This window comes from Pleurodeles waltl, chromosome 10, assembly GCF_031143425.1.
Source record: "Pleurodeles waltl isolate 20211129_DDA chromosome 10, aPleWal1.hap1.20221129, whole genome shotgun sequence".
In the NCBI taxonomy this organism is placed as follows: Eukaryota; Metazoa; Chordata; class Amphibia; order Caudata; family Salamandridae; genus Pleurodeles; species Pleurodeles waltl.
Genome location: NC_090449.1, coordinates 15,211,776 through 15,236,758, shown reverse-complemented (window position 1 = coordinate 15,236,758; position 24,983 = coordinate 15,211,776). Strand labels below are relative to the sequence as shown.

General features: G+C 45.0%; 1 protein-coding gene across 1 annotated transcript in view; it reads right to left on the bottom strand.

Annotated features, from left to right (window-relative positions):
* The window catches only part of SRPK3 (SRSF protein kinase 3), a 207,685-nt gene that overhangs the window by 135,724 nt on the left and 46,978 nt on the right, over window positions 1-24,983 (bottom strand). The window contains exons 3-6 of the mRNA XM_069209420.1: window positions 9,843-10,000; window positions 3,298-3,406; window positions 2,728-2,815; window positions 2,312-2,399 (exon numbers count right to left, since the gene is read on the bottom strand). Of these exons, the coding sequence (XP_069065521.1) occupies window positions 2,312-2,399; window positions 2,728-2,815; window positions 3,298-3,406; window positions 9,843-10,000 (443 nt within the window). The remainder of the gene's footprint in view (window positions 1-2,311; window positions 2,400-2,727; window positions 2,816-3,297; window positions 3,407-9,842; window positions 10,001-24,983) is intronic.

The following is a 24,983-nucleotide window of genomic DNA, read 5'->3' as shown; positions in this document are numbered from 1 at the left end:
CAACCTACGCAAGACCCAGGACCTTCTAACCTTCAGAAAGCACCTCAAAACATGGCTTTTTGAGCAGTATCCGTCAACCTCCCCCACCCCCGTCCCAGCGTCTTGAGACCCTACCGGCTGACTAGAGCGCTTAAGAAATTATTTGATCGATTGATTGGTGTGGATGCATTAGCCCCTCCGCTCTAGGCAAGCCTAGACTCTCACCTGCTTAGTACTAGGGTACCCTCCTAGGTGCTAGTGCACTTTACAAACCTACGTAAGAGAGCATTAGTCCTGTGATCCTACTCTGCTCTGTGACAGCTACTGGCATACAAAGATTGGGGGAACGGGGAGCCAACACAGGAAAAGGGGGGTGGCACCCACACACATGCAAAATGTCATGTCTGCCACAGACAAAGCAGAACCACTATTATGTGAACAAGATGACCAGACAGACATTTGGTCTCTCACATGAGGTTTGGGGAAAAGATTCCAGTTATGGAGGGCTCGATCGACGTGTGCGAGCAGTGCACATGCTTTGGCGCATTCACCTGGACTGTAATGTTGCTGCCGCTCCTGCCTGTTCCGCCACAGCCTGAAGTGCGGGATAGTAGCCGGCTCCAGTAAGGTTTGTGAATATCTCTGGGTGATGTTTTATCACCAGAGACCAGCTGTACAAGAAGCGCCACAGCAGAGGTAGGCGACAACTCCACTGAACTCACAGAATATCAAGTTCGCTGGAGGAAAGACACACGGCAGTCCAGAAAAAACACAACTGTGCAAAGTGGCACCGCTTTTCCATGCTTTCATCGGAGCAACAGCACTTCATGCCGCCCCACGACCGGCTCAAAGAGATGCACAGGGTAAAAAGAGTTGGAGAGACTGAGCCAGGAGTCATGAAACAATGAGAAAAGGAAAGGGAAGGATGTCTTCTAAATGGAGTGATCCTTCGCACCTCGCTCATATCCCAGGTGAACATTAGGGAAATGACATGATCACCTGAAAAGAGGAATCAGAAAGGCAGTGGGGGAGTAGAAGAGGCGAGGACAGAGCAGGAGAGTGAAGGGGGAGTAGCTGAGGTATATGAGAAATTAGAGTCCGACAGATGTGAAGTCATGGAAGACAGCTGAATATGTACTGCTGCAATAAGAAGAAACAAATGTTGCCTTTGCTATCTTAACTTTCTTTTTGCCTCTACCTGTTCTATACATTTACTTGGGTGTAAGCAGGTGAAGTGGGAGACAAACAGTAAAAGAGCGGTGGCTGGTGGGTGTACTGCCCTCACCTTCCTGGGTGACTGTAGTTCTAAGACAGAGATCAAAGTTCAAGGTGACCCCCCGAGGGGTGTGAAGCTTGTCTCCAACACTCCCGTAGTCTAGAAGGAGTGGGTTGGGCTTCCAGGACTATCACCAGACAGCCTGCTTACTGACTGCCACAATGAGGTGCCTTTATTTCTGCACCCAGGAGGGTTCGAGTCACAAAAGCGGCACTAGAATTTTTTGGCCAGGAAACAGATCGGAAAGGTCTACGCCTCATGAAAAGGGGCTGATGATGGATGAATGGGAAGCTTGCCCAGAACACTTCCTCCTCAAATATGTATGCTAGACAACACAAACATATACGCTAGGCAATACAAAGATGTACACTAGGCAACACAAATATGTACACTAGGCAGCACATACAGGTATATTAGGAAATGGATATAGTAACACTTAATAACACAAATATCAACACTAGGCTGCAAGAGTACATCTCCATATGCACCTCCTTTTTAGCACAGACCCCTCGTGTAGTACCAAAGGCCCTGAAAAGGAGGGCATAATTGGCAACAGAGCAATGAAGGATATTACAAAGGATCATGATTCCATTTTATCCTTCAAGACAACAAACTGGCGGCCAGACTAACTAAAACAAGAGGTCATATTGAATAACAATGAACAGAAATTGAAGTTTTGCTGCACAAATATGCCACAACAACTAGCATCTAAGGAAAATAGAAAATAAAACCTTAACTTTAGTCAAACAACACTTCAGTGTCTCTATTGAAAAATGCAACTACTATCTGAAGCCAGCTGGAGGGGTGATGTGCCATTCTATTAGGGGAAAAAGAATAAAGAATCTCTTTTCTCTATGGGCTGCCTCACATTTAGGAAGGATTCAGTTGGTAATGTTTTGCAGAACTGTTTTGTGAATGAACGCATTCCACAAACCAGAGTTCCCCTTCTTCTACCTTTTGGAAGACCTTAGTTTATAGAGGGCGTGAAAGATACAACCATACCTCTGAACGGACTTTAACATGATTTTCAATTGAGTTTAAATATGGAAAGGATATGAACTCCATTTACTCCAGAGATTTTGAAGTCGTCTATCAGCTGCACGATTGTCTCTCGTTTTGGGTCGCTGGGGTCACTGTCCCGCACCTACAAGGAGGGAGGAAAAATTGTAAACCATGATGAGGTTACCACACAAAATCATTTGCCCACACTGAATATAGAAGTGAACAGGGCTTCTTTTCTTACTTTCTAATTTCAGGAAAGATTACAAAAATGCTTTTAAGAGGAGAGTTAATTTTAAGGTAAATTATTCTGATGCCCACAAAGGTGAGGTTAAGTATCTAGGCAGAACCTCTTGAAGACAAACTCAATGTACAGGTGAAAAAACAGCGTTCCTTCCTTCAAAACCAGTAGCCCTTGTAAATAACAAGCTGCAAAAGAGAGGACAATCTGAAATGGTACACGTGGGACTCACACATTTCAGAAGCTTGATCTCATCGATGGCTGTCTCGGTATAGTGAATAGCACTCTTCACCACCTTCAGGGCCACAAAACGCTTCCTCCTGGAAAACCAACAACAGAAAAGAGAGGCCAGGGCTTAGGACAGCCTCCAGTGAATCCTGGAGAACCTCTTGTATTAAAACACACAGGACACTCCACACAGCAAACATTGACAGAAAGAGTAACGCAAGCTTAAGGGTACTTGGGGAGACAAAATATACAAAGTACTGAAGAACCACACACACTTAGAGAAATTTAAGGACAAATGCATACATAAACGTATAAACACTGAGACACAAAGCAATATTCAGTACCCCGCCAGCATTTAAAGACATGCAACTCGGCACAACCTTCTCAAAGGCCAGAAATGGTACAAAATGTAACGAACACAGCTACAGCCATTCTGAAACATACATAGTCATTGTATACTAGGAACAATGGAAGGTAGGAGAAGGAATAAACACAAAAGGATGAAGAGAAGCTCAGTAGTAAGAAAAGAGTGAACAAACAGGAATATGCTGAGAGGGAATCAGGACATACTTACTGGATATCCCAACACAGCCACACAGTGGAGAAGTGACCCCACCCGAGTTTCCGCACTACATGGTACCTTCCATTGAAGAGGTCACCAATCTTCACAGGGTAGTACCCACCTGGAAGAGAGAAGAACGTGTATTATGCACCACGGCCAAAGCAGGAACAGGACACAACTAATTCAACACCAAAACCTGTTCAATGCAGCACATTGGCCCAACACTTCTACTATCAGAAAAAACCTCAACAAACAAGTATCCCTTCCAGCAACTCTATGAACTCACATGGAAAAGTCCCTCTTTGAGTCTTGCTTGTACAGTAATTGGAAGGAAGCAATAATTACTCACCATTACAACATTTTTCCTGGATGACCATCTTCTACATATACATATGCCTTACAATATCATGTACTTTTATAGTAGGGACTTTGAGACTCTTAATTCTTGACATTTCTGATGGAAATGGTTAAAAGAAGGACGTTTTAGGCATTAGAGGAGGTACTTTTGAAAAGTATGATTGCTGCTTTAAAATTCTGAAAACAGGCCTTCACTCAAGGCCAAGATGTCCCAAGAATGGTACTTCCCAATAGGTGAAAAGAGGGTAACAGCTACAGACGACTTTTGTACAATGACATTCAAGGAGAAGGAACAGTGATAGTGAGGCTCTGTTGTCATAGTTCTTTTGCTAAAGTCTGAGTTTCCCTCTTCCAGGTTGCCCAGCGGGCCAGGAGACTCTCAAAGGACCTCTAGGGGCACTATAGGAAAGAGATAGTCGAGTCTCCACTGCTGCTGTGGTGCAGTCCACACCCAAAGAAAAGCCCAGGCAAGGTTATAACATCTCACTATTAACAATCTTCCAGTCCTTCCTCTTTGTACAAGTTGGTGATTTGCTTCTCAAAGTTCCTCTGCCCAAACAGCTAAGGGCAGAACCCACTGAAGATTAATTTCCAAATACGTGTGGCACTCGATCATTAAGAAGGCAAATCTGTCATCACTACCTAGCCGAAAAGCACATGGAAATTTAAATTCTGCAGTTTACCTTCTTGAGACTCTGTTTATGGTGTAAGCAATAAGTGCATTCTTGAGCCAGATTACATCTAAATATTTTCTTCTGGCGGCACAGTTTATAGTTTCCAAAGCGTTAAGGTAGAGGCCGTGGCCTGCAAAAGCAGCTTTTACCATGCAAGTCCTCAATTTTTTTTAAAGCTTTACCTAAGCTGTGGCTAAAATGCATTGGTGGGAGCAGAGTACTCAATTATTCCCAAATATTCAACACCGAACAGATTGGTGGTTGCAAGCTGCCTAATTAAATTAGGGGCGAAATGTTGATATAAATTGAAAGTTATTGCCGTAACCTATAAGTCACCTTTACAACGAAATTGGATGTTGGATCTCCACAAAATGAAAATCTACAGAGAAAGGGATTTAAAGTAAAAGACATCACCTATTTCCAACCTTATTACAAGATGGAACACTGTCTTTGCAAAATACGTACATTAATGATAACTGCATACTTAACTTCTAAAAGTTATGTGATGCCTTTACAAGATGATGAAATGGTATGGCCGGGAACATGATATAAACAACTGATTTTGAGGGTTCATTTGTATTCTGAATATCAGATACAATTCCTACTTCAAACATTGAGGAGAATATAATGAAAACAGTCGGTCCCCACTGAATCTTTGGAAGGGACTCGCTGAGAATAAAGCTAGAGGTCTGTCCAGTTATTTATTATGAAATGTATTTGAGGAATATTTGAAAGAGGAAAGATCGTATCAGTCTTGAGCCCTCAGGAATCACCTTTCACCGCGAAACAAGTGTTGGCTGAGGCTGTCTTGATTAAAGTGGATTTTTAACACTTAAACTACACATGGAAATGATATCCATGATTTTTAGACAGGACACTACTAAATACAGTCCTATGTTTGAGAGAGCCAATGTACAATATGGAAATCATGTGATTTAGATGGTGTCAAGATTCACTGTACAATAGGATTATCTGCTGACTTTTTTTGTAATATAATGAAGTTATAGAAAAACTTCTTTTTCAATGTTTTAATAAAGATATTGAAAAAATAGATGTTGAACAGTTGGATTGACATCTGGAAATAATTTCAAACTTTACTCCCCACCAATGTATAGAGTTGAACAGAAAATATATTAGTCAGAAGGGTTACCGACTAAGTGAGTTTAAGCAAGTGCAGGGCTGTTGTCATCTACCAAATTAATAAATGTATTACCTACATATATGTGATGTTTCCTTCAAAGTCTTCACGAACAAGTTCTGTAGAACGTTTTCAGGTTAAAACATAGAGCAGTGTTTAAGGACATCCACTTACGTAATGTGCAACAACTGAACATGGTCTACAAACGACAAGCTGGAGGAGTCAGAAAGGTCCACACAATACAGCCGATATGCAGGGTACCGGTCTTTACAGAAAACATGGTTTCCTTAGCCTTGGCTCTAGTGCCTCAACAAGAGTCTGGAAATTAGTTGAACTGATCAGAAAAACTTTCTGCCAACAAAAACAAATTGCCTCATTATAAGAATATGAAGCCTTCTATGTGCAAGTTGTGTCCCTCAGCGTGCTGGAGGTCAATGTTTCACCAATCGCAACACACATCCTACATATTTTCAAAGGCAAACGTTTTTCAGCACAGCATATAATATTAGAAGGAACGTCTGGGTGGGTGCAGGGAGGATTATAATTAGTGGAATCACCATGAAGGCTATTTTTCCTTAACCTGTCGTCCTGCTCCCCCTCCTTCCCAATTCTTTGGAAATCTGATTTCAATACTTCAAATGTCCTTACTTATGGGGACAGAGAGTACGTTCAGCGTGCCTCAAGGAAGCTACTTATTTCTTTGACAAAACATCTGGAGAACGGCTTGCAAAAAAGGATGCAGCAATGCTCACATTTCTGCTCTCTATATCTGTTATACGTAATATCTTTGAAAGGCCACGTATGAGGCCTTTGTTATTGTTGGACAAGCCTCAACTCCTATATCGTATGACTGGGAAATGCAAAACACGAACCCCAGGGCTGCTTCAATTTTAGGTGTTTTACTGCCTCAGAATCTATACGGACATCTGGATACCCCTGAAAACACGTCATACAGTGGGTGCACCAATATTCTCTTTATTCACACTGCCCTTGTTTCTTTATAGATCGTGCAGCCATCTGTGATAAGCAGCAGTGGAGAGTCAGACCTTCTCCAGGACAGACTTCTGCTCTCGGTCTGTGAGTCACTGAAGGCCTAGTCGACCTGCTTTGTATAGGACTCATATGTCCGAGCAGTCATGATACAACCTCTTCCCACATTTTTTCTTTTGAAAGACGCATTGCCATATAAAAGTTGAAAGCTCTGAACGGATAAAAGGAACGCTGTTGTTAAATAAAAGAAGTTTAAGAGTTCAAAAGGACCTACACCTGGCTAACAATTTTCAAGCACCTCATCTGTCGACTGAAAAAATAATCCAAAAATCCCCAACCTCTTCAAGAACTCAAGAGTGCCTAACTTCACAGCCAGACTGGATGACTGCTTTAGATGGAGACCCTGCAAGGTATTTCTCTACTTGTACTCGTGTAAGGTTGTGTGCTTTCCTTCCAACAACCCTAAGAGCCATCCTTCAGCAGGAACTCTACACAGCTCTTCACACTCTCTCAGTTTTGTAAATCATAAACAGCCATAATGGAGGTCACATCGATCTCTTGATGGTGCAGAGGCTGGAGCACTTCTACGAGAGTGCAGTAATCCTGAAGACGGGACTGGGGGTTACCAGTCACTACAAAGGGCTACAGTTGTGGAGTGCTGTATTTTCATTCTAAGGGTGTTTATGGAGATGGTGTCCAGACCAAACCACCACAGACTGTATTATTAGAAAACCCTCCATCATAAGCAAGAGATACCCTGTAATGGAAATAAGGCAGAGGAAACTGGCTTAGAAGGTGAAGATAATTTAATTCTTCCATAACCCTAGACTCTGCTGGGTGAATATATCGGTCTTTATGAAAAGGATCCTGCTGAAATTCAGAACCCAGAGAGTCTATCTCAGCATCGGTTTCCTTGATGGAGAATGACATACTTGAGACTTTTAACAAGGGGGACATTTCTGGTGTGTAAGGAACCGTGGACCACTGGGAACAGCAACAAATGCAGAAACTCTTGCTGGTAGCACAAGCTGTTCAAATCATCAAGGAAATTGATCAAAAAAAGTTGCCTGCATCTGTGATACGGTCCCTTAACTAGGTGAAAATTCCACAGTTCTAGATCTCAAGTAACAATTGGAGATGCAGTGCGAATTCGTGTCCCATAGGGCTGTGGACACCCGGGAAGTGGATAAATAGCATTGAGGTCATGTTGAAAGATATTAAATATCATTGGTCTGGGACCCTGAATATTTCATTTAGACCACCAGGTGGAAGTCAAGACCTCAGTGAAAGAGGCTAATAATACTGCCTAGAAAAAGAACTTTTGCCCCAGTAAGGAGAACTGTGACGTTGATATCTCAGTGCTTAACAACTGGACCAGATCAAAGTTAAAAAGTCTCTCTCGGACTCTCCTCTGGCAGTCCCCTGAAGATCATCTCCGTGAGTTGCATTCCTGGGTCTTACTTTTACAAGCCTTCAATCCAGTGGTGACTTTCCGTAAATCATTTGTGCGACTGTCCCTTATGAAGCTGAGGGCTTTTCTGTTTTCAATCTTTTCGAAAAGTGCATCTTTGGTATGGACTCCTCCTTCGATGGACTGGTGAGAGACATGGACTGTAGAAGGGCTAGCTCTGCAAGAGCAGCGAAGAGACCCAGAAGGTAGATATATGAGTGGAGGGCAGGCTGGATGTTCAGGCAAAAAGTGACACCCTGATTAATAGTGAAGTTCTCAATGTTATGAGATTGCAACACTGAAGAAGCAGAGTGATCACAACATTAGATGCAGATAACAGAGCAGCGATGACACTGAGGAACAAAGGTTGAGCACTCAGATGTATGAAACCAGGTCTCTTTGGAGCAGAGGAGGGGGCCTTGCCATCTGCATTCCACCAAAGCTACACAACGAGAAAGTGCGCAGTTATGTTACAATCTAATCAGGGAGAGAGAAATGTCCTATCAGGCATGTGTTCCCTTCACACTCACACTGTTCCATACAAATATAGAAATAATACTTGTCAATTACCCTAAACCTCTTTGCTACCTTGTGCACAGCATCTTTTGAGGGGGGGGAAGGGGGGCTAGAGCACCTTCAGCATACCTCCCTCAGGCAAGAGCAGCATACCACAAAGTCTAACTGAGAAAAAAGGAAGCTCCAATTTTTTATCCCATTGGTCTGGCTTGCTGCCTGTAGAATATCTCCTTTACAGATTGTCTATTACCAAAAGACTTGTGAGTCACCTTCTAGACAGCTCTGCTCATTTTGCTGCTGACTCTTGAGCTGTATTCCAACCTATAGTGTTCACAGAGAACAACTGCTCCAAAGCGTAATACTCAAACACTTGTTCTCTGTCTTCTGTGCAATCGTCTCTGAGCACAGAGGGAAAACAACACACAGTTAGTCAGTAGATAATCACTGGCTGCTTTCTAGATGAAGGAGGAAAAAACAGACTATTTACTGACTTCTACAAACTAACTCCAGGGAGCAGAGAAGGCTATTAGGTCATACGCAAGAATGCAGAGTCTGAGTAGTGTGTACAATGTAAAGGAAACAAAGATCTAATGACTGTGGGCACGATTTAGAATTCGGCAAACAGGTTACTTCGTCACAACGTTGAAGGATATCCCGTCCACCGAATTATAAATAACAGGAATTAGATTTTGTTGAACAGGCTACCCGTCACCCTTGTGACGGAGTAAACCGTCCCCCAAAATCTAAATCAGGCTCTCAGTCATCAGAAGTAAGAATTACTCCTGCTCTAACTTAAAGTATAACTGGATCGTGTGTGCGAGTGGAGGAGCTCTGCTAGCGGAAGAGATGCGGATAGTCCAGCAAGCTGCTGGGAAGCCATCCTAGAACACATCTGGACGAGGGGAGCAGCCGTTCGTCACACACAGCAGATCACTGCTCCACAATTTGTCAACAAATGGCATATTCTGCACATTCTTGAGATTGTGCTATTATTTTGACTACATTTATACAAACTTGAAAGCTGAGTGTAGTGTTTTTGGAATAGGAAGTCTCAGGATACATACAGGACTACCACAATAATAATAACACCAAAGCATGCTGTCACTCTCCTCCTGAAGGCTAGGAAGGCACCAGATAAACTTCTAAAAACAGCAGTCCATCTACATGTCATTCCCAAGCCTTGGACAAACAAATGCTTAGTCTCAGAGTCCGCGGATATAGTTAGGAAGTCTCAGGAGAGTGAGCTCACAGTGTTTCTACCAGAGGGCTCTGAGATCAGAGCTTATTATTACTTATTCGGTGAGGGAGGCAGCCGAGTCATCAGCGTGGCTGGCTGCTACAGCTGTTGTTGGGCATGAAGTAAATCTGTCAAGTTTGCAATCATATCCTGGCCCTGCAGCCCCCCCATGAGGTTTCCTCCTTCGTTCATTACCTACGCAGTAGTCGCCTGGGTCTTCTTGCTCCTCATCGTCGGAACCTAACAGTCCTGTTTCAGGCACCACAGGAGTGGGGGGCGTGGAGGGGGGACCCGGAATATAAGGCACTTCCTGGTGGAGGGGTTGCGCATCTTCGATTCGAGAGACTTGCGGCCTGCAGGAGAAGAACAGATGCATTGTTACTAACCAACATAACAAGCACTGGCAAAGCCAACAGTTCTTGACTAAGTTACATCTGTTGGCCTTGCCAATGCTTTTTTTGGCCATGATGCAAATGGCTGAAACTAAAGACAAAAAGCTCCAGGATACAGCGAGTGGTGACTGCGTTACAGTGTTTTATTTATTTATTTTTTACTTGCAGCTATGCTGCACTGTAACCAGCACTACTGTATAATCTATACTATAACATCCTATAGTGCCGGACCTCAAGCGAACTCCGGACATTTGCATGTGGCCCCCATTCAAAACGGACAGGCATTTATTTATAAGTTAATCAATGTGAAAGAAGGCAAGTAACAAGGGTGTCCAGCACAGTTAATTTTTGGGCCACCTTCAATTTTAAAGACATTCTGCAACAAACGTGTGAAATATGAAAAAGTCTCTTAAAAAAATCGATTTTATTCACATGCAGAACTGTTTCATCTTGTAGTACTAATACCTCAGACTAAATCAGCGCAAGTAGTTTTTTTACGCAATATTTTTCAACCATGAATTTTGAATCTTTCATGCTTCCAGCCACCATGACGATCCCAATAGTGAACTAAAAAGGCAAGTCAGTTATGCGCACCCTTTGGATGGCCTGGGTTGCTACTCTACATGGACAACATTTTAGTAAAATCAAATGTTTAAGAAGTTTTTTTATACAACGCACTTCCTGAAGGTATATTTCAAGATCGTATTTTTATTTAAGGCTCCCAGTTTTCCGTTTTTTTTACAGATAAGTATAGGAAGAAAATAAAGTGTTTCATTTCTGTATTTATTTTTAAAAGCAGACTGTAAGAAAATGCCTCCTTGGCATGGTTACCCCCTGACTTTTTGCCTTTGCTGATGCTAAGTTTTGATTTGAAAGTGTGCTGAGGCCTGCTAACCAGGCCCCAGCACCAGTGTTCTTTCCCTAACCTGTACTTTTGTTTTCACAATTGGCACACCCTGGCATCCAGGTAAGTCCCTTGTAACTGGTGCCCCTGGTACCAAGGGCCCTGATGCCAGGGAAGGTCTCTAAGGGATGCAGCATGTCTTATGCCACCCTGGGGGACCCCTCACTCAGCACAGACACACTGCTTGCCAGCTTGTGTGTGCTGGTGAGGACAAAACGAGTAAGTCGACATGGCACTCTCCTCAGGGTGCCATGCCAACCTCACACTGCCTATGCAGTATAGATAAGTCACCCCTCTAGCAGGCCTTACAGCCCTAAGGCAGGGTGCACTATACCATAGGTGAGGGCACAAGTGCATGAGCACTGTGCCCCTACAGTGTCTAAGCAAAACCTTAGACATTGTAAGTGCAGGGTAGCCATAAGAGTATATGGTCTGGGAGTCTGTCAAACACGAACTCCACAGCACCATAATGGCTACACTGAAAACTGGGAAGTTTGGTATCAAACTTCTCAGCACAATAAATGCACACTGATTCCAGCGTACATTTTATTGTAACATACACCCCAGAGGGCACCTTAGAGGTGCCCCCTGAAACCTAAACCAACTATCTGTGTAGGCTGACTAGTTCCAGCAGCCTGCCACACACCAGACATGTTGCTGGCCACATGGGGAGAGTGCCTTTGTCACTCTGGCTAGTAACAAAGCCTGTACTGGGTGGAGGTGCTTCACACCTCCCCCTGCAGGAACTGTAACACCTGGCGGTGAGCCTCAAAGGCTCACCCCCTTTGTTACAGCACCACAGGGCACTCCAGCTAGTGGAGTTGCCCGCCCCCTCCGGCCACGGCCCCACTTTTGGCGGCAAGGCTGGAGGAAATAATGAGAATAACAAGGAGGAGTCACTGGCCAGTAAGGACAGCCCCTAAGGTGTCCTGGGCTGAGGTGACTAACGTTTAGAAATCCTCCATCTTGCAGATGGAGGATTCCCCCAATAGGGATAGGAATGTGACACCCTCCCTTTGGGAGGAGGCACAAAGAGGGTGTACCCACCCTCAGGGCTAGTAGCCATTGGCTACTAACCCCCCAGACCTAAACACGCCCTTAAATTTAGTATTTAAGGGCTCCCCAGAACCTAGGAACGCAGATTCCTGCAACCTAAGAAGAGGACTGCTAAGCCGAAAAACCCTGCAGAGAAGACGGGGACACCAACTGCTTTGGCCCCAGCTCTACCGGCCTGTCTCCCCACTTCTAAAGACACTGCTCCAGCGACGCTTTCCCCAGGGACCAGCGACCTCTGAATCCTCAGAGGACTGCCCTGCTCTAGAAGGACCAAGAAACTCCCGAGGACAGCGGCCCTGTTCACCCAAGACTGCAACTTTGTTTCAAAGGAGCAACTTTAAAACAACTGCGTTTCCCGCCGGAAGCGTGAGGCTTGCTACTCTGCACCTGACGCCCCTGGCTCGACTTGTGGAGAAACAACACTTCAGGAAGGACTCCCCGGCGACTACGAGACTGTGAGTAGCCAGAGTTGCCCCCCTTGAACCCTCACAGCGACGCCTGCAGAGGGAATCCCGAGGCTCCCCCTGACCGCGACTGCCTGCTTCCCAGATCCCGACGCCTGGTAAAGACTCTGCACCCGCAGCCCCCAGGACCTGAGAGATCGGAACTCCGGTGCAGGAGTGACCCCCAGGAGGCCCTCTCCCTTGCCCAGGTGGTGGCTACCCCGAGGAGCCCCCCCCCTTGCCTGCATCGCTGAAGAGACCCCTTGGTCTCCCATTGATTTACATTGGAAACCCGACGTGCGTTTGCACACTGCACCCGGCCGCCCCCATGCTGCTGAGGGTGTACTTTCTGTGTGGACTTGTGTCCCCCCCGGTGCCCTACAAAACCCCCCTGGTCTGCCCTCCGAAGACGCGGGTACTTACCTGCTGGCAGACTGGAACCGGGGCACCTCCTTCTCCATTGAAGCCTATGCGTTTTGGGCACCACTTTGACCTCTGCATCTGACCTGCCCTGAGCTGCTGGTGTGGTAACTTTGGGGTTGTCCTGAACCCCCAACAGTGGGCTGCCTTGGACCCAAACTTGAACCCCGTAGGTGGTTTACTTACCTGCAAAAACTAACAAACTCTTACTCCCCCTAGGAACTGTGAAAATTGCACTGTGTCTAGTTTTAAAATAGCTATATGTGATTTATATGAAAACTGTGTATGCTATTTTGATTATTCAAAGTTCCTAAAGTACCTACCTGCAATACCTTTCATCTGAAGTATTACATGTAAAATTTGAACCTGTGGTTCTTAAAATAAACTAAGAAAATATATTTTTCTATACAAAAACCTATTGGCCTGGAATTGTCTCTGAGTGTGTGTTCCTCATTTATTGGTTGTGTATGTACAAAAAATGCTTAACACTACTTCTCTGATAAGCCTACTGCTCGCCCACACTACCACAAAATAGAGCATTAGTATTATCTCTTTTTGCCACTGTCTTACCTCCAAGGGGAACCCTTGGACTCTGTGCATATTATTCCTTACTTTGAAATAGTGCATACAGAGCCAACCTCCTACACAGACAAATACTGAAAATTTTACATCTTTTGAGTGACTCTTCCTGCTGCTAGCCCTGGCTTCCAGGCCAACAGCTGAGCATATCCAAAGCAAGTGGAGTTAAAGATAAAAAAATGTAAAAAATGGTTGCGATTTCCTTTAATCAATGTATATCTTATTCAGGGATGTGGAATTCCTATCGCCCGACGCCCAGGACATCTTGTTTGGGGTCAAAGGCAACAAGTTTTTATGTTTATTTTGTCCTTGGGACAAGTAGGCCCAACCCTCTGCAGCACAAACCCTTTGGCTGCCTGTTTACAGAGAGTGGAACTCTCTGCAGTTGAGATAATGTGTTTCCAAAAGATAATGCTGTTCGAACTTGTATTTATGGTTCATTATTTGAAAGCTTTCATTATTAGGGTGAGTGCTGTAAATAAATGTTTTAAGGTCACACTTCACTACTGATGTTGGTTCCGGTACCAAAAAAAAAAAAAGTGTATACACATGTTTGAAAAGTTTAGGCTATGAGGCTAAGTATAATGCTCCCAGAATGCTCTCTGATTAGATGCAAATGAAGTGTCATTTAGTAAAATGTGTTGATGCATGCTAGTATTTCCCAAAAATATTTCAAATGGAAAATCAGTGTAACCATTTTCAACACGATTATGGGAAGCATGAAAATAAACAAACACTGACAAAGCCAACTGATCTGACATATTTTTATAAGTCTTTTAGTTTCATCAATGCGTGTCTTGTTTTGACATGGCTTGTGTAACACTTTATTGTTGTAGGAGCTACCAGGCCCTCAACATTGTAACAAACACTGGCAAAAAAAAAAAAAAAACAGTTTTGGAACTCTAAAAGCACACATTGCCACCAGTGGCATAACAAAGGCCCCGCAGCCGCCCTCCAGGGGGCCCCTTCCGCACAGCACCTGCCCTGAGTGAGTCTGGAGAGGGGGCTCCTCCATGTTCTTTGCAAAGGGGCACCCTCCAGTTTCGTTACGTCACTGATTGCCACTGTAGTTCCTGACACTGAACAAAACTACTCTGTGTGCCAGTATGCTCCTTGTGGAAGAGCAGAATGCGATCACTCACAGTAAAGCCAGCCGAAAAAGAGAGAAATAGAAGTTTAATAAAAACAAAATGTCTTTGTTAACACCAGACCTAATTAGGGACCAAGACCCACATGTAGGTAGCTTTTTGCATGTCGTAACCTGGTTACCGAATCACAAAACAGGTTTGCGACTCGCAATTAGGAAGGGGAGTTCCCTTCCTAATTGTGACTCGCAGTGCAATGTAGGATTGTTTTGTGACTGCAGGCGCAAACCAATCGCAGTTTGCACCCATTTCAAATGGGTGCTAACACTTTCGCAAAAAAGGGAAGGGGTCCCCATAGGACACCTTCCCCATTATGAATGTCACTGTAAAAAAAAATTCAGAGCAGGCAGTGGTCCAGCGGACCACTGCCTGCTCTGAAAAAATGAAACAAAAACGTTTAAGTTTTCGTTTTTGTAATGCATCTCGTTTTCCTTTAAGGAAAACGGGCTGCATTACATTAAAAAAAAAAAAAAAACTGCTTTATTGAAAAGCAGTCACAGACATGGTGGTCTGCTGTCTCCAGCAGGCCACCATCCCTGTGAGGGCCGCCATTTGCAAGGGGGTCGCAAATTGCGACCCACCTCATGATTATTCATGAGGTGGGCATTTGCGAAGCCCTTGCGAATCACAGATGGTGTCAGGGGCACCATCCTACATTCGGATTTGAGACTCGCAAATTGCGAGTCGCTCTGACTCGCAATTTGCGGGTCGCAAATCTGAACCTACCTACATGTGGCCCCAAATTCTTAAAGAAAGTCACAAAAGTGCACCCCTATAAAATATTTGTGAACTGTATTTTAGCATGGGTAAATACGCATGTGTAGATTTGCTCATGTGAAGATCTATTGAGCATTTGCAAGTTCATTTTCCCTCCAGCCACTTTCTTCCCAACCCTGGAAGAAGTTCTAATTCTGCCATTGTCAGGAGTAAATGTCCAACCTTTCTTATTATGGGAAAATATTAGAGAGAAGCTGGTGAAGATCTTTAAAACATGCAGGTTAGTAGGTTTGCAGACTCAAAGGCATTCCAGCCCTGGAACTATTGCTTACTGCTTCCTCCAGCCCCAGTATGCAGATCTGCAGAAAGGTGTCAAAATAAGGAAATTGCTACAGTAGGGATTGAAACTGCAAGTATTCAAGCCCTACTATGGTAGTAGCCCTGGCATAAATAGAGAGGCTATTATCAGAGCTCTTACATAATGAGATTGCTGACATAATTTGTCGCCACACTACATGGCACCAAATGGACAAGTAGATCTTTTTACAGGACAAGTAGATTTGAGAAGCAACCTGTCCCCTGGACAAGTAGATATTTTAATAAATTCCACACCCCTGTTATTGCATATTTATTTATTGTATAATGCAAAACTTTTCATACAGGTGTACCATTTCATTTTATTTGGCGTTTTAATGTGTTTCAACCCGACAGGCATCAAAGGATTTCAATTGGTTAAATAAATGTAGATCTATACAAGTGCCGACTCACTAATTTACTCACAAAACACAAAATGAATATGGACAAATACCAAAAGGACGGCATGGATAAATACAGACAGAAATTTCATAAAACAAATACCATACAACTGGGAGCCCTAATCATATGTAATAATAAAGAACAAGCATTGGCAAAGCCAATAGGTTTCAGCTACGTGAAATATATGGTCATTGCCAATGTTCTCTGTACATGTTGCAGGTGGCTATAATGAAGATGTGAAGTAACGGAAAGAGCTTCTGACTTGGGGAACTTGGTTTGAGTCTTAGCGTCACCTCAACATTCAGTGATCCTGGCCAAACCATGTAATCTATCCAGTGCCACAAAAACGTGTCTTTGCGCAGCATAACTGGTGCTCTTATAAAGCGCTGATGCATACACTTTGAGGGTGTGCCAGAGCCCTAGGTGAGAAGAGGAAACCTGCAATGGAGGAAGCATAAAGAAGAGCAACAGCAGTGGCGGCGGTGCTTGCACGGTGCCTCGGGGAGCACTGGGACAGCAGACGGTCGGGGAGTTATCGGCCATTGCTGGTTCCAAGTTGGGGTTAGTAGTAAAATTTAGCAATCATAAAGGGTGTTCAGTGGCTTTTCTAGAGCTTTTGGCCCGTGTTCCAATGCACTTGCTGCACCATTCCAATCATTACCCTAGTGACTGAAAGGACAAATGAGGAAATTGTTTATACCCAGTAATATATGTGTTCCGAAAAAGGCACAGTTGCAGACGTAATACATAATCATTTTGTAGCTATACATAAGCACAAACCCTTTCATGAAAAGTTCCATTAAACCTATCCAACCCTCCAAAACGAGTTGCCACATGTCATCAATAAAGCATATGCTTTACACATCACTAAATCGTGTTACAAAGTGGCTGACTCTTTCCTGTGAAAAGATCCTATCCAGTGAATGGGCCATAAACAGTATGAAATGCCCAAGATCACCATGTTGGGTTGAAACAGACTGAAATGTGGTTTTGTACTTTGTCCCTAAAAAGCAGTTTCACAAAATAAATGGACTCAGCCAAGAACAAGATTTTTTTTTTTTTTAAACGTTTTAAATATGAAAAAGTTGCTGAATTTTTTTTTTTTTTTATTTCATTTGCATGTGAAACTGTTTCATCTTAGTAGTACTGGTACATCAGACTAAATCAGTGCGCTCTGTCTGCGCCCTCCTGAACTATGCATGCACCACCGTTCAAAACCGGCAGGCATTTATTTACAAGTTAAGCACATAAAAGAAAGCAAACAAGGGTGCCCTGCACGCGTACATTTTGGGCCACCTTCATTTCTAAAGACATTTTGCAAAATATGTATTAAATATGAAAGTCTCTGCAAAAATTCAAAACATGTATTTCACTCACATGCAGAACTGTTTCATCTTAGTAGTACTAGTACGTCAGACTAAATCAGTGCACGTTTTTTTCGTAAGAAATAGTTTTCAAACAATTTTAAAAACGTCTGTGCTTCCGCCCACCCTGACAATGCCAATAGTGAATTTCATACCCCACTAGTGAAAGGCAAATCTTTTGTGCAGCTGAAGAACGAGATACTTTTGAAATGGCTATGTCCAAAATATATATATTTTTTAAAAGGGCACACGCAGGCTCCATGGAGAAAGTATGCAGCATTCCCGTTTCCTGTAAAGGCTCTCACTTTGAAGTCAGCCGAAAGGAAAATAAACACCAGGCTCCCTCAAAGACACCGCTTGACATTTGACCTCGGTCTTTAAATGCCCAGCAATGTGATAAGAACAAGATTGACAGGCTTGTTTGTTACAGAAAATGAGTCTGTGGAAGAATACTATAAACACAGCTTTGGCATGGGGAGGTACGAGCTTGAGCTGGGGAGCCTAAAGCAAATGAAGCCAGCAAATGGAAAGTCAAAACATGAGTTACAAACCACAAAGCCAATGGCAAGCAATGGATAGAATGCATTCCTAGGCAACTTTCTGAAACTCCCCAAGATGTCTAACATACCACACAGCTGCGTTGTCTCGTAGGCTGCAAAATAAAAAAGGACAGGGAGGCTGAGCTGCACACAAGTGTATCATTAATAATTCCAGCTTGCCTGCGAGTAGCCCACATCAGCCAATGGACTCCCCACCCATCACCAGGCCAATGCCACTGAGAACCGTGCAACTGGAGCTGGGCTGTTCCTACTGGAGAAGGACCGAATCACATTTGCAACTGGTTGGTCCCTGGCTTGAATGGAATAGCGAGCAAAATGATGGACTGGAATGCAACTTGGGCTGCTGCCAAGGCTGAGTTCTGCGGGCATTCCAGTAATCATCTTTGCGTTTCTACTGACAACCATGGCAGTCTTTGATAGCAGCAGCTTCCAAGCTTGACGTTAAGCTTCTGTAATGCTTTATTGTCATTTTTGACATCACCTTGGCACAGGTTTCTTTACATATAACCCTTCAGCACCACATGAGACATAAAAAGGCAGAGGTCTGCTTGGAGGAGTCCCAGGCCTCACTCAAGGCCCACCCCGATTAGCGGTTTTCATTTAGTGCTCTAAAATGTGTACGGATGCTTGGGTCCCCAAGCTTTGCCAGAGAGTTCTACATCTATACAGATTTAGGGAGGAAATTCCAGAATTTTCAATGATAAAACTAGTACATTAGCATTCTCCCATCTTAACATGGTGCCCACCTCGATACAGGTCCATGGTGAAAATTAGATTCCAGATTATTTTCTACAAATCTCCTTCTTAGCTGTTCCCAGCTGTTGGTGTGTCTGACAGGAATGCGCTTGAAGGGGTGCAGTGTTGGTAGTTGTGGGTCTCTACTTTCCATCCCTCCTCCTGTGTGGTAGCACCTGGCAACCCCTCACAGGGTTCAGTGTTCATCACCGAGGTCAGGAGTAGGGAATAAGTGAGTTCTCTATAGGGACATCCCACTAATAAGTGCCTGCATCACTACTGTTTGGGCGGTAACTGCATACATGTGACCTTCAGCTCAAGCTCTGAGAACATATCTTCTAGAAAGCCCAACAGAAGCTTGCACCCCTCAAGACAGACAGGCAAGCTCCTCAAAGATGCATGAGTGGGGCATCATTAGCCCTTCAAAGCTGCAGCTTAAAGCAAACTTGAGTGAACCCAAAGAGAGCAAAAGTGCATGAAAAGAATAGACTGGTTTTGCTTACTGCCCCCCGCACACAGCAATACTCCTCGCAGGCCACAAAAGTCAGTAAACATAGTAATTCCCTTGAGGTTCCTCCCTCTTCTCTCAGGGAGGTGCAGCAGATCACACAAGTGGGCAATTTACAGTTGTGATCTCTGACTGTTGAATAGTCCCACAGCTAGCAAAGTACCTTCCCTCTTCTCTCTGGGAGGTGCCGCAGATCACACATGTGGGCAGTTTAGAACAATGATCCGTGATTGTCAAAAGTTCCACCCCGTCAGAGGACGAGGTGGCTTCTGACAGGCAGAGAGATGACTCATAGGCCTGATGTACTCAAACCGGGGGATCCATCCCAGTGCTACCAGCTTCCTATACTGATGCCAACCCCAGGCCCAGCTCCTTTCCTGTGAATGTCAGAACCGGGCTCTAGGGAGAGCAAGAGTAAACGTGGGGAGTGACCTCACAGGCTGTGAAAGGCACAAGATCAGAGAGGCTGGGAACAGTGGAGATTACAGGGAGGAAGTAAACAGAGATAATGAGAGAGGCTGCAAAACAGAGAGCAAGAGGGACAGAGCAACCAGAAGACCGGAGCACAAGGGACTACAATAGAAAAGAGCGGAGGAAGAGAGAGTGAAAGAGGAGTTTAAGGAGAGGTGAGAGGAGGCCAACAGGGCAAGAAGTCAAGGAACGCCAAAGCAAGTGAGGCAGGCAGGGCTTTAACCCCTTTGCTGCCAGGCCTTTTCCCCCTCTTGCGCCAGACCTTTTTTGGCTATGTGGGGTAGTTCACGCTTAGGCCCTCATAACTTTTTGTCCACATAAGCTACCCACGCCAAATTTGCGTCCTTTTTATCCAACATCCTAGGGATTCTAGAGGTACCCAGAGTTTGTGGGTTCCCCTGGAGGAGACCTAGAACTTAGCGAACATTTGTTTTTTTGTTTTAATGGGAAAAAGGGTCCCTGAAAATGGCATCAAAGGGTTTGCAGTGCTAAAATCACCATCTTCCCAGCTTTTTTAACGGCAGACTTGAATCTGAAAACCACATTTTTCCATCACAATTTTGGCATTTACTGGGACATACCCCATTTTTAGTATTTTTTGTGTGCTTTTAGCCTCCTTCCAGTTAGTGACAGAAATGGGCGTGAAACTAAAGCTGGATCCCGGACAGCTAAACATTTCTAAAAAGTAGACAAAATTCTGAATTCAGCAAGGGGTCATTTGTGTCCTACAAGGTTTTCCTACAGAAAATAACAGCTGAAATAAAAAAATATTGAAATTGAGGTAAAGAAAGCAGCCCTTTTTCTCCACGTTTTATTCTGTAACTTTTTCCTGCAATGTCAGATTTTCGTAAGCAATATAGGGGGTCATTCTGACCCTGGCGGCCGGTGGCCGCCAGGGCCACCGACCACGGGAGCACTGCCAACAGGCTGGCGGTGCTCCCACGAGCATTCTGACCGCTGCGGTTCAGCCGCGGTCAGAAGCGGAAAGTCGGCGGGCTCCCGCCGACTTTCCGCTGCTCGGGGGAATCCTCCATGGCGGCGGAGCGCGCTCCGCCGCTGTAAGGAAATGCCTCCTTGGCATGGTTGCCCCCTGACTTTTTGCCTTTGCTGATGCTATGTTTACAATTGAAAGTGTGCTGAGGCCTGCTAACCAGGCCCCAGCACCAGTGTTCTTTCCCTAACCTGTACTTTTGTATCCACAATTGGCAGACCCTGGCATCCAGATAAGTCCCTTGTAACTGGTACTTCTAGTACCAAGGGCCCTGATGCCAAGGAAGGTCTCTAAGGGCTGCAGCATGTCTTATGCCACCCTGGAGACCTCTCACTCAGCACAGACACACTGCTTGCCAGCTTGTGTGTGCTAGTGAGGACAAAACGAGTAAGTCGACATGGCACTCCCCTCAGGGTGCCATGCCAGCCTCTCACTGCCTATGCAGTATAGGTAAGCCACCCCTCTAGCAGGCCTTACAGCCCTAAGGCAGGGAGCACTATACCATAGGTGAGGGTACCAGTGCATGAGCATGGTTCCCCCATACTGTGTCTAAACAAAACCTTAGACATTGAAAGTGCAGGGTAGCCATAAGAGTATATGGTCTGGGAGTCTGTCAAACACGAACTCCACAGCACCATAATGGCTACACTGAAAACTGGGAAGTTTGGTATCAAACTTCTCAGCACAATAAATGCACACTGATGCCAGTGTACATTTTATTGTAAAATACACCACAGAGGGCACCTTAGAGGTGCCCCCTGAAACTTAACCGACTATCTGTGTAGGCTGACTAGTTTTAGCAGCCTGCCACAAACCGAGACATGTTGCTGGCCCCATGGGGAGAGTGCCTTTGTCACTCTGAGGCCAGTAACAAAGCCTGCACTGGGTGGAGATGCTAACACCTCCCCCAGGCAGGAATTGTCACACCTGGCGGTGAGCCTCAAAGGCTCACCTCCTTTGTGCCAACCCAGCAGGACACTCCAGCTAGTGGAGTTGCCCGCCCCCTCCGGCCAGGCCCCACTTTTGGCGGCAAGGCCGGAGAAGATAATGAGAAAAACAAGGAGGAGTCACTGACCAGTCAGGACAGCCCCTAAGGTGTCCTGAGCTGAAGTGACTCTAACTTTTAGAAATCCTCCATCTTGCAGATGGAGGATTCCCCCAATAGGGTTAGGATTGTGACCCCCTCCCCTTGGGAGGAGGCACAAAGAGGGTGTACCCACCCTCAGGGCTAGTAGCCATTGGCTACTAACCCCCCAGACCTAAACACGCCCTTAAATTTAGTATTTAAGGGCTACCCTGAACCCTAGAAAATTAGATTCCTGCAACTACAAGAAGAAGGACTGCCTAGCTGAAAACCCCTGCAGAGGAAGACCAGAAGACGACAACTGCCTTGGCTCCAGAAACTCACCGGCCTGTCTCCTGCCTTCCAAAGATCCTGCTCCAGCGACGCCTTCCAAAGGGACCAGCGACCTCGACATCCTCTGAGGACTGCCCCTGCTTCGAAAAGACAAGAAACTCCCGAGGACAGCGGATCTGCTCCAAGAAAAGCTGCAACTTTGTTTCCAGCAACTTTAAAGAACCCTGCAAGCTCCCCGCAAGAAGCGTGAGACTTGCAACACTGCACCCGGCGACCCCGACTCGGCTGGTGGCGATCCAACACCTCAGGAGGGACCCCAGGACTACTCTGATACTGTGAGTACCAAAACCTGTCCCCCCTGAGCCCCCACAGCGCCGCCTGCAGAGGGAATCCCGAGGCTTCCCCTGACCGCGACTCTTTGAACCTAAAGTCCTGACGCCTGGGAGAGACCCTGCACCCGCAGCCCCCAGGACCTGAAGGACCGGACTTTCACTGGAGAAGTGACCCCCAGGAGTCCCTCTCCCTTGCCCAAGTGGAGGTTTCCCCGAGGAATCCCCCCCTTGCCTGCCTGCAGCGCTGAAGAGATCCCGAGATCTCTCATAGACTAACATTGCAAACCCGACGCTTGTGTCTACACTGCACCCGGCCGCCCCCGCGCCGCTGAGGGTGAAATTTCTGTGTGGGCTTGTGTCCCCCCCGGTGCCCTACAAAACCCCCCTGGTCTGCCCTCCGAAGACGCGGGTACTTACCTGCAAGCAGACCGGAACCGGGGCACCCCCTTCTCTCCATTCTAGCCTATGCGTTTTGGGCACCACTTTGAACTCTGCACCTGACCGGCCCTGAGCTGCTGGTGTGGTGACTTTGGGGTTGCTCTGAACCCCCAACGGTGGGCTACCTTGGACCAAGAACTAAGCCCTGTAAGTGTCTTACTTACCTGGTTAACCTAACAAATACTTACCTCCCCTAGGAACTGTGAAAATTGCACTAAGTGTCCACTTTTAAAACAGCTATTTGTGAATAACTTGAAAAGTATACATGCAATTTTGATGATTTGAACTTCCTAAAGTACTTACCTGCAATACCTTTCGAATGAGATATTACATGTAGAATTTGAACCTGTGGTTCTTAAAATAAACTAAGAAAAGATATTTTTCTATATAAAAACCTATTGGCTGGATTTGTCTCTGAGTGTGTGTACCTCATTTATTGTCTATGTGTATGTACAACAAATGCTTAACACTACTCCTTGGATAAGCCTACTGCTCGACCACACTACCACAAAATAGAGCATTAGTATTATCTCTTTTTGCCACTATCTTACCTCTAAGGGGAACCCTTGGACTCTGTGCATGCTATTCCTTACTTTGAAATAGCACATACAGAGCCAACTTCCTACATTGGTGGATCAGCGGTGGGGTACAAGACTTTGCATTTGCTGGACTACTCAGCCAATACCTGATCACACGACAAATTCCAAAATTGTCATTAGAAATTCATTTTTGCAATTTGAAATTTTTCTAAATTCTTAAAAGTCCTGCTAGGGCCTTGTGTGTTAAGTCCCTGTTTAGCATTGTCTTTTAGAGTTAAAAGTTTGTTAAAAGTTTGAAATTAGATTCTAGAAACAGTTTTAGATTCTTTAAAAAGTATTCCAACTCTTAGCAGAATAATGTCTGATACAGAGATGCAGGTGGTGGAACTCGACACCACACCTTACCTCCATCTTAAGATGAGGGAGCTAAGGTCTCTCTGTAATATAAAGAAAATAACCATTGGCTCCAGACCTACCAAAATTCAGCTCCAGGAGCTGTTGGCAGAGTTTGAAAAAGCCAACCCCTCTGATGATGACCTCACAGAGGAAGAAATTAGTGACTTGGAGGCCAATGTCCCTCCTCCAGTCCTAAATAGGGAGAACAGGACCCCTCAAGTCCTGTCTCCAACTGTGTTAGTCAGAAATAGTGAGTCCCTCACAGGAGGGTCCCACATTTCTGAAATCACTGAGGATGCTCTCAGTGAAGATGACCTCCTGTTAGCCAGGATGGCCAAAAGATTGGCTTTAGAGAGACAGCTCCTAGCCATAGAAAGGGAAAGACAAGAGATGGGCCTAGGACCCATCAATGGTGGCAGCAATATAAATAGGGTCAGAGATTCTCCTGACATGTTAAAAATCCCCAAAGGGATTGTGACAAAATTTGAAGATGGTGATGACATCACCAAGTGGTTCACAGCTTTTGAGAGGGCTTGTGTAACCAGAAAAGTGAACAGATCTCACTGGGGTGCTCTCCTTTGGGAAATGTTCACTGGAAAGTGTAGGGATAGACTCCTCACACTCTCTGGAAAAGATGCAGAATCTTATGACCTCATGAAGGGTACCCTGATTGAGGGCTTTGGATTCTCCACTGAGGAGTACAGGATTAGGTTCAGGGGGGCTCAAAAATCCTCGAGCCAGACCTGGGTTGACTTTGTTGACTACTCAGTGAAAACACTAGATGGTTGGATTCAAGGCAGTGGTGTAAGTAATTATGATGGGCTGTACAATTTATTTGTGAAAGAACACCTGTTAAGTAATTGTTTCAATGATAAACTGCATCAGCATCTGGTAGACCTAGGACCAATTTCTCCCCAAGAATTGGGAAAGAAGGCGGACCATTGGGTCAAGACAAGGGTGTCCAAGACTTCAACAGGGGGTGACCAAAAGAAAGGGGTCACAAAGACTCCCCAGGGGAAGGGTAATGAGACAACCAAAACTAAAAATAGTAAAGAGTCTTCTACAGGCCCCCAAAAACCTGCACAGGAGGGTGGGCCCAGAGCCTCTTCACAAAACAATGGGTACAAGGGTAAAAACTTTGATCCCAAAAAGGCCTGGTGTCATAGCTGTAAACAGCATGGACACCAAACTGGAGACAAGGCCTGTCCCAAGAAAGGTTCCACTCCAAACTCC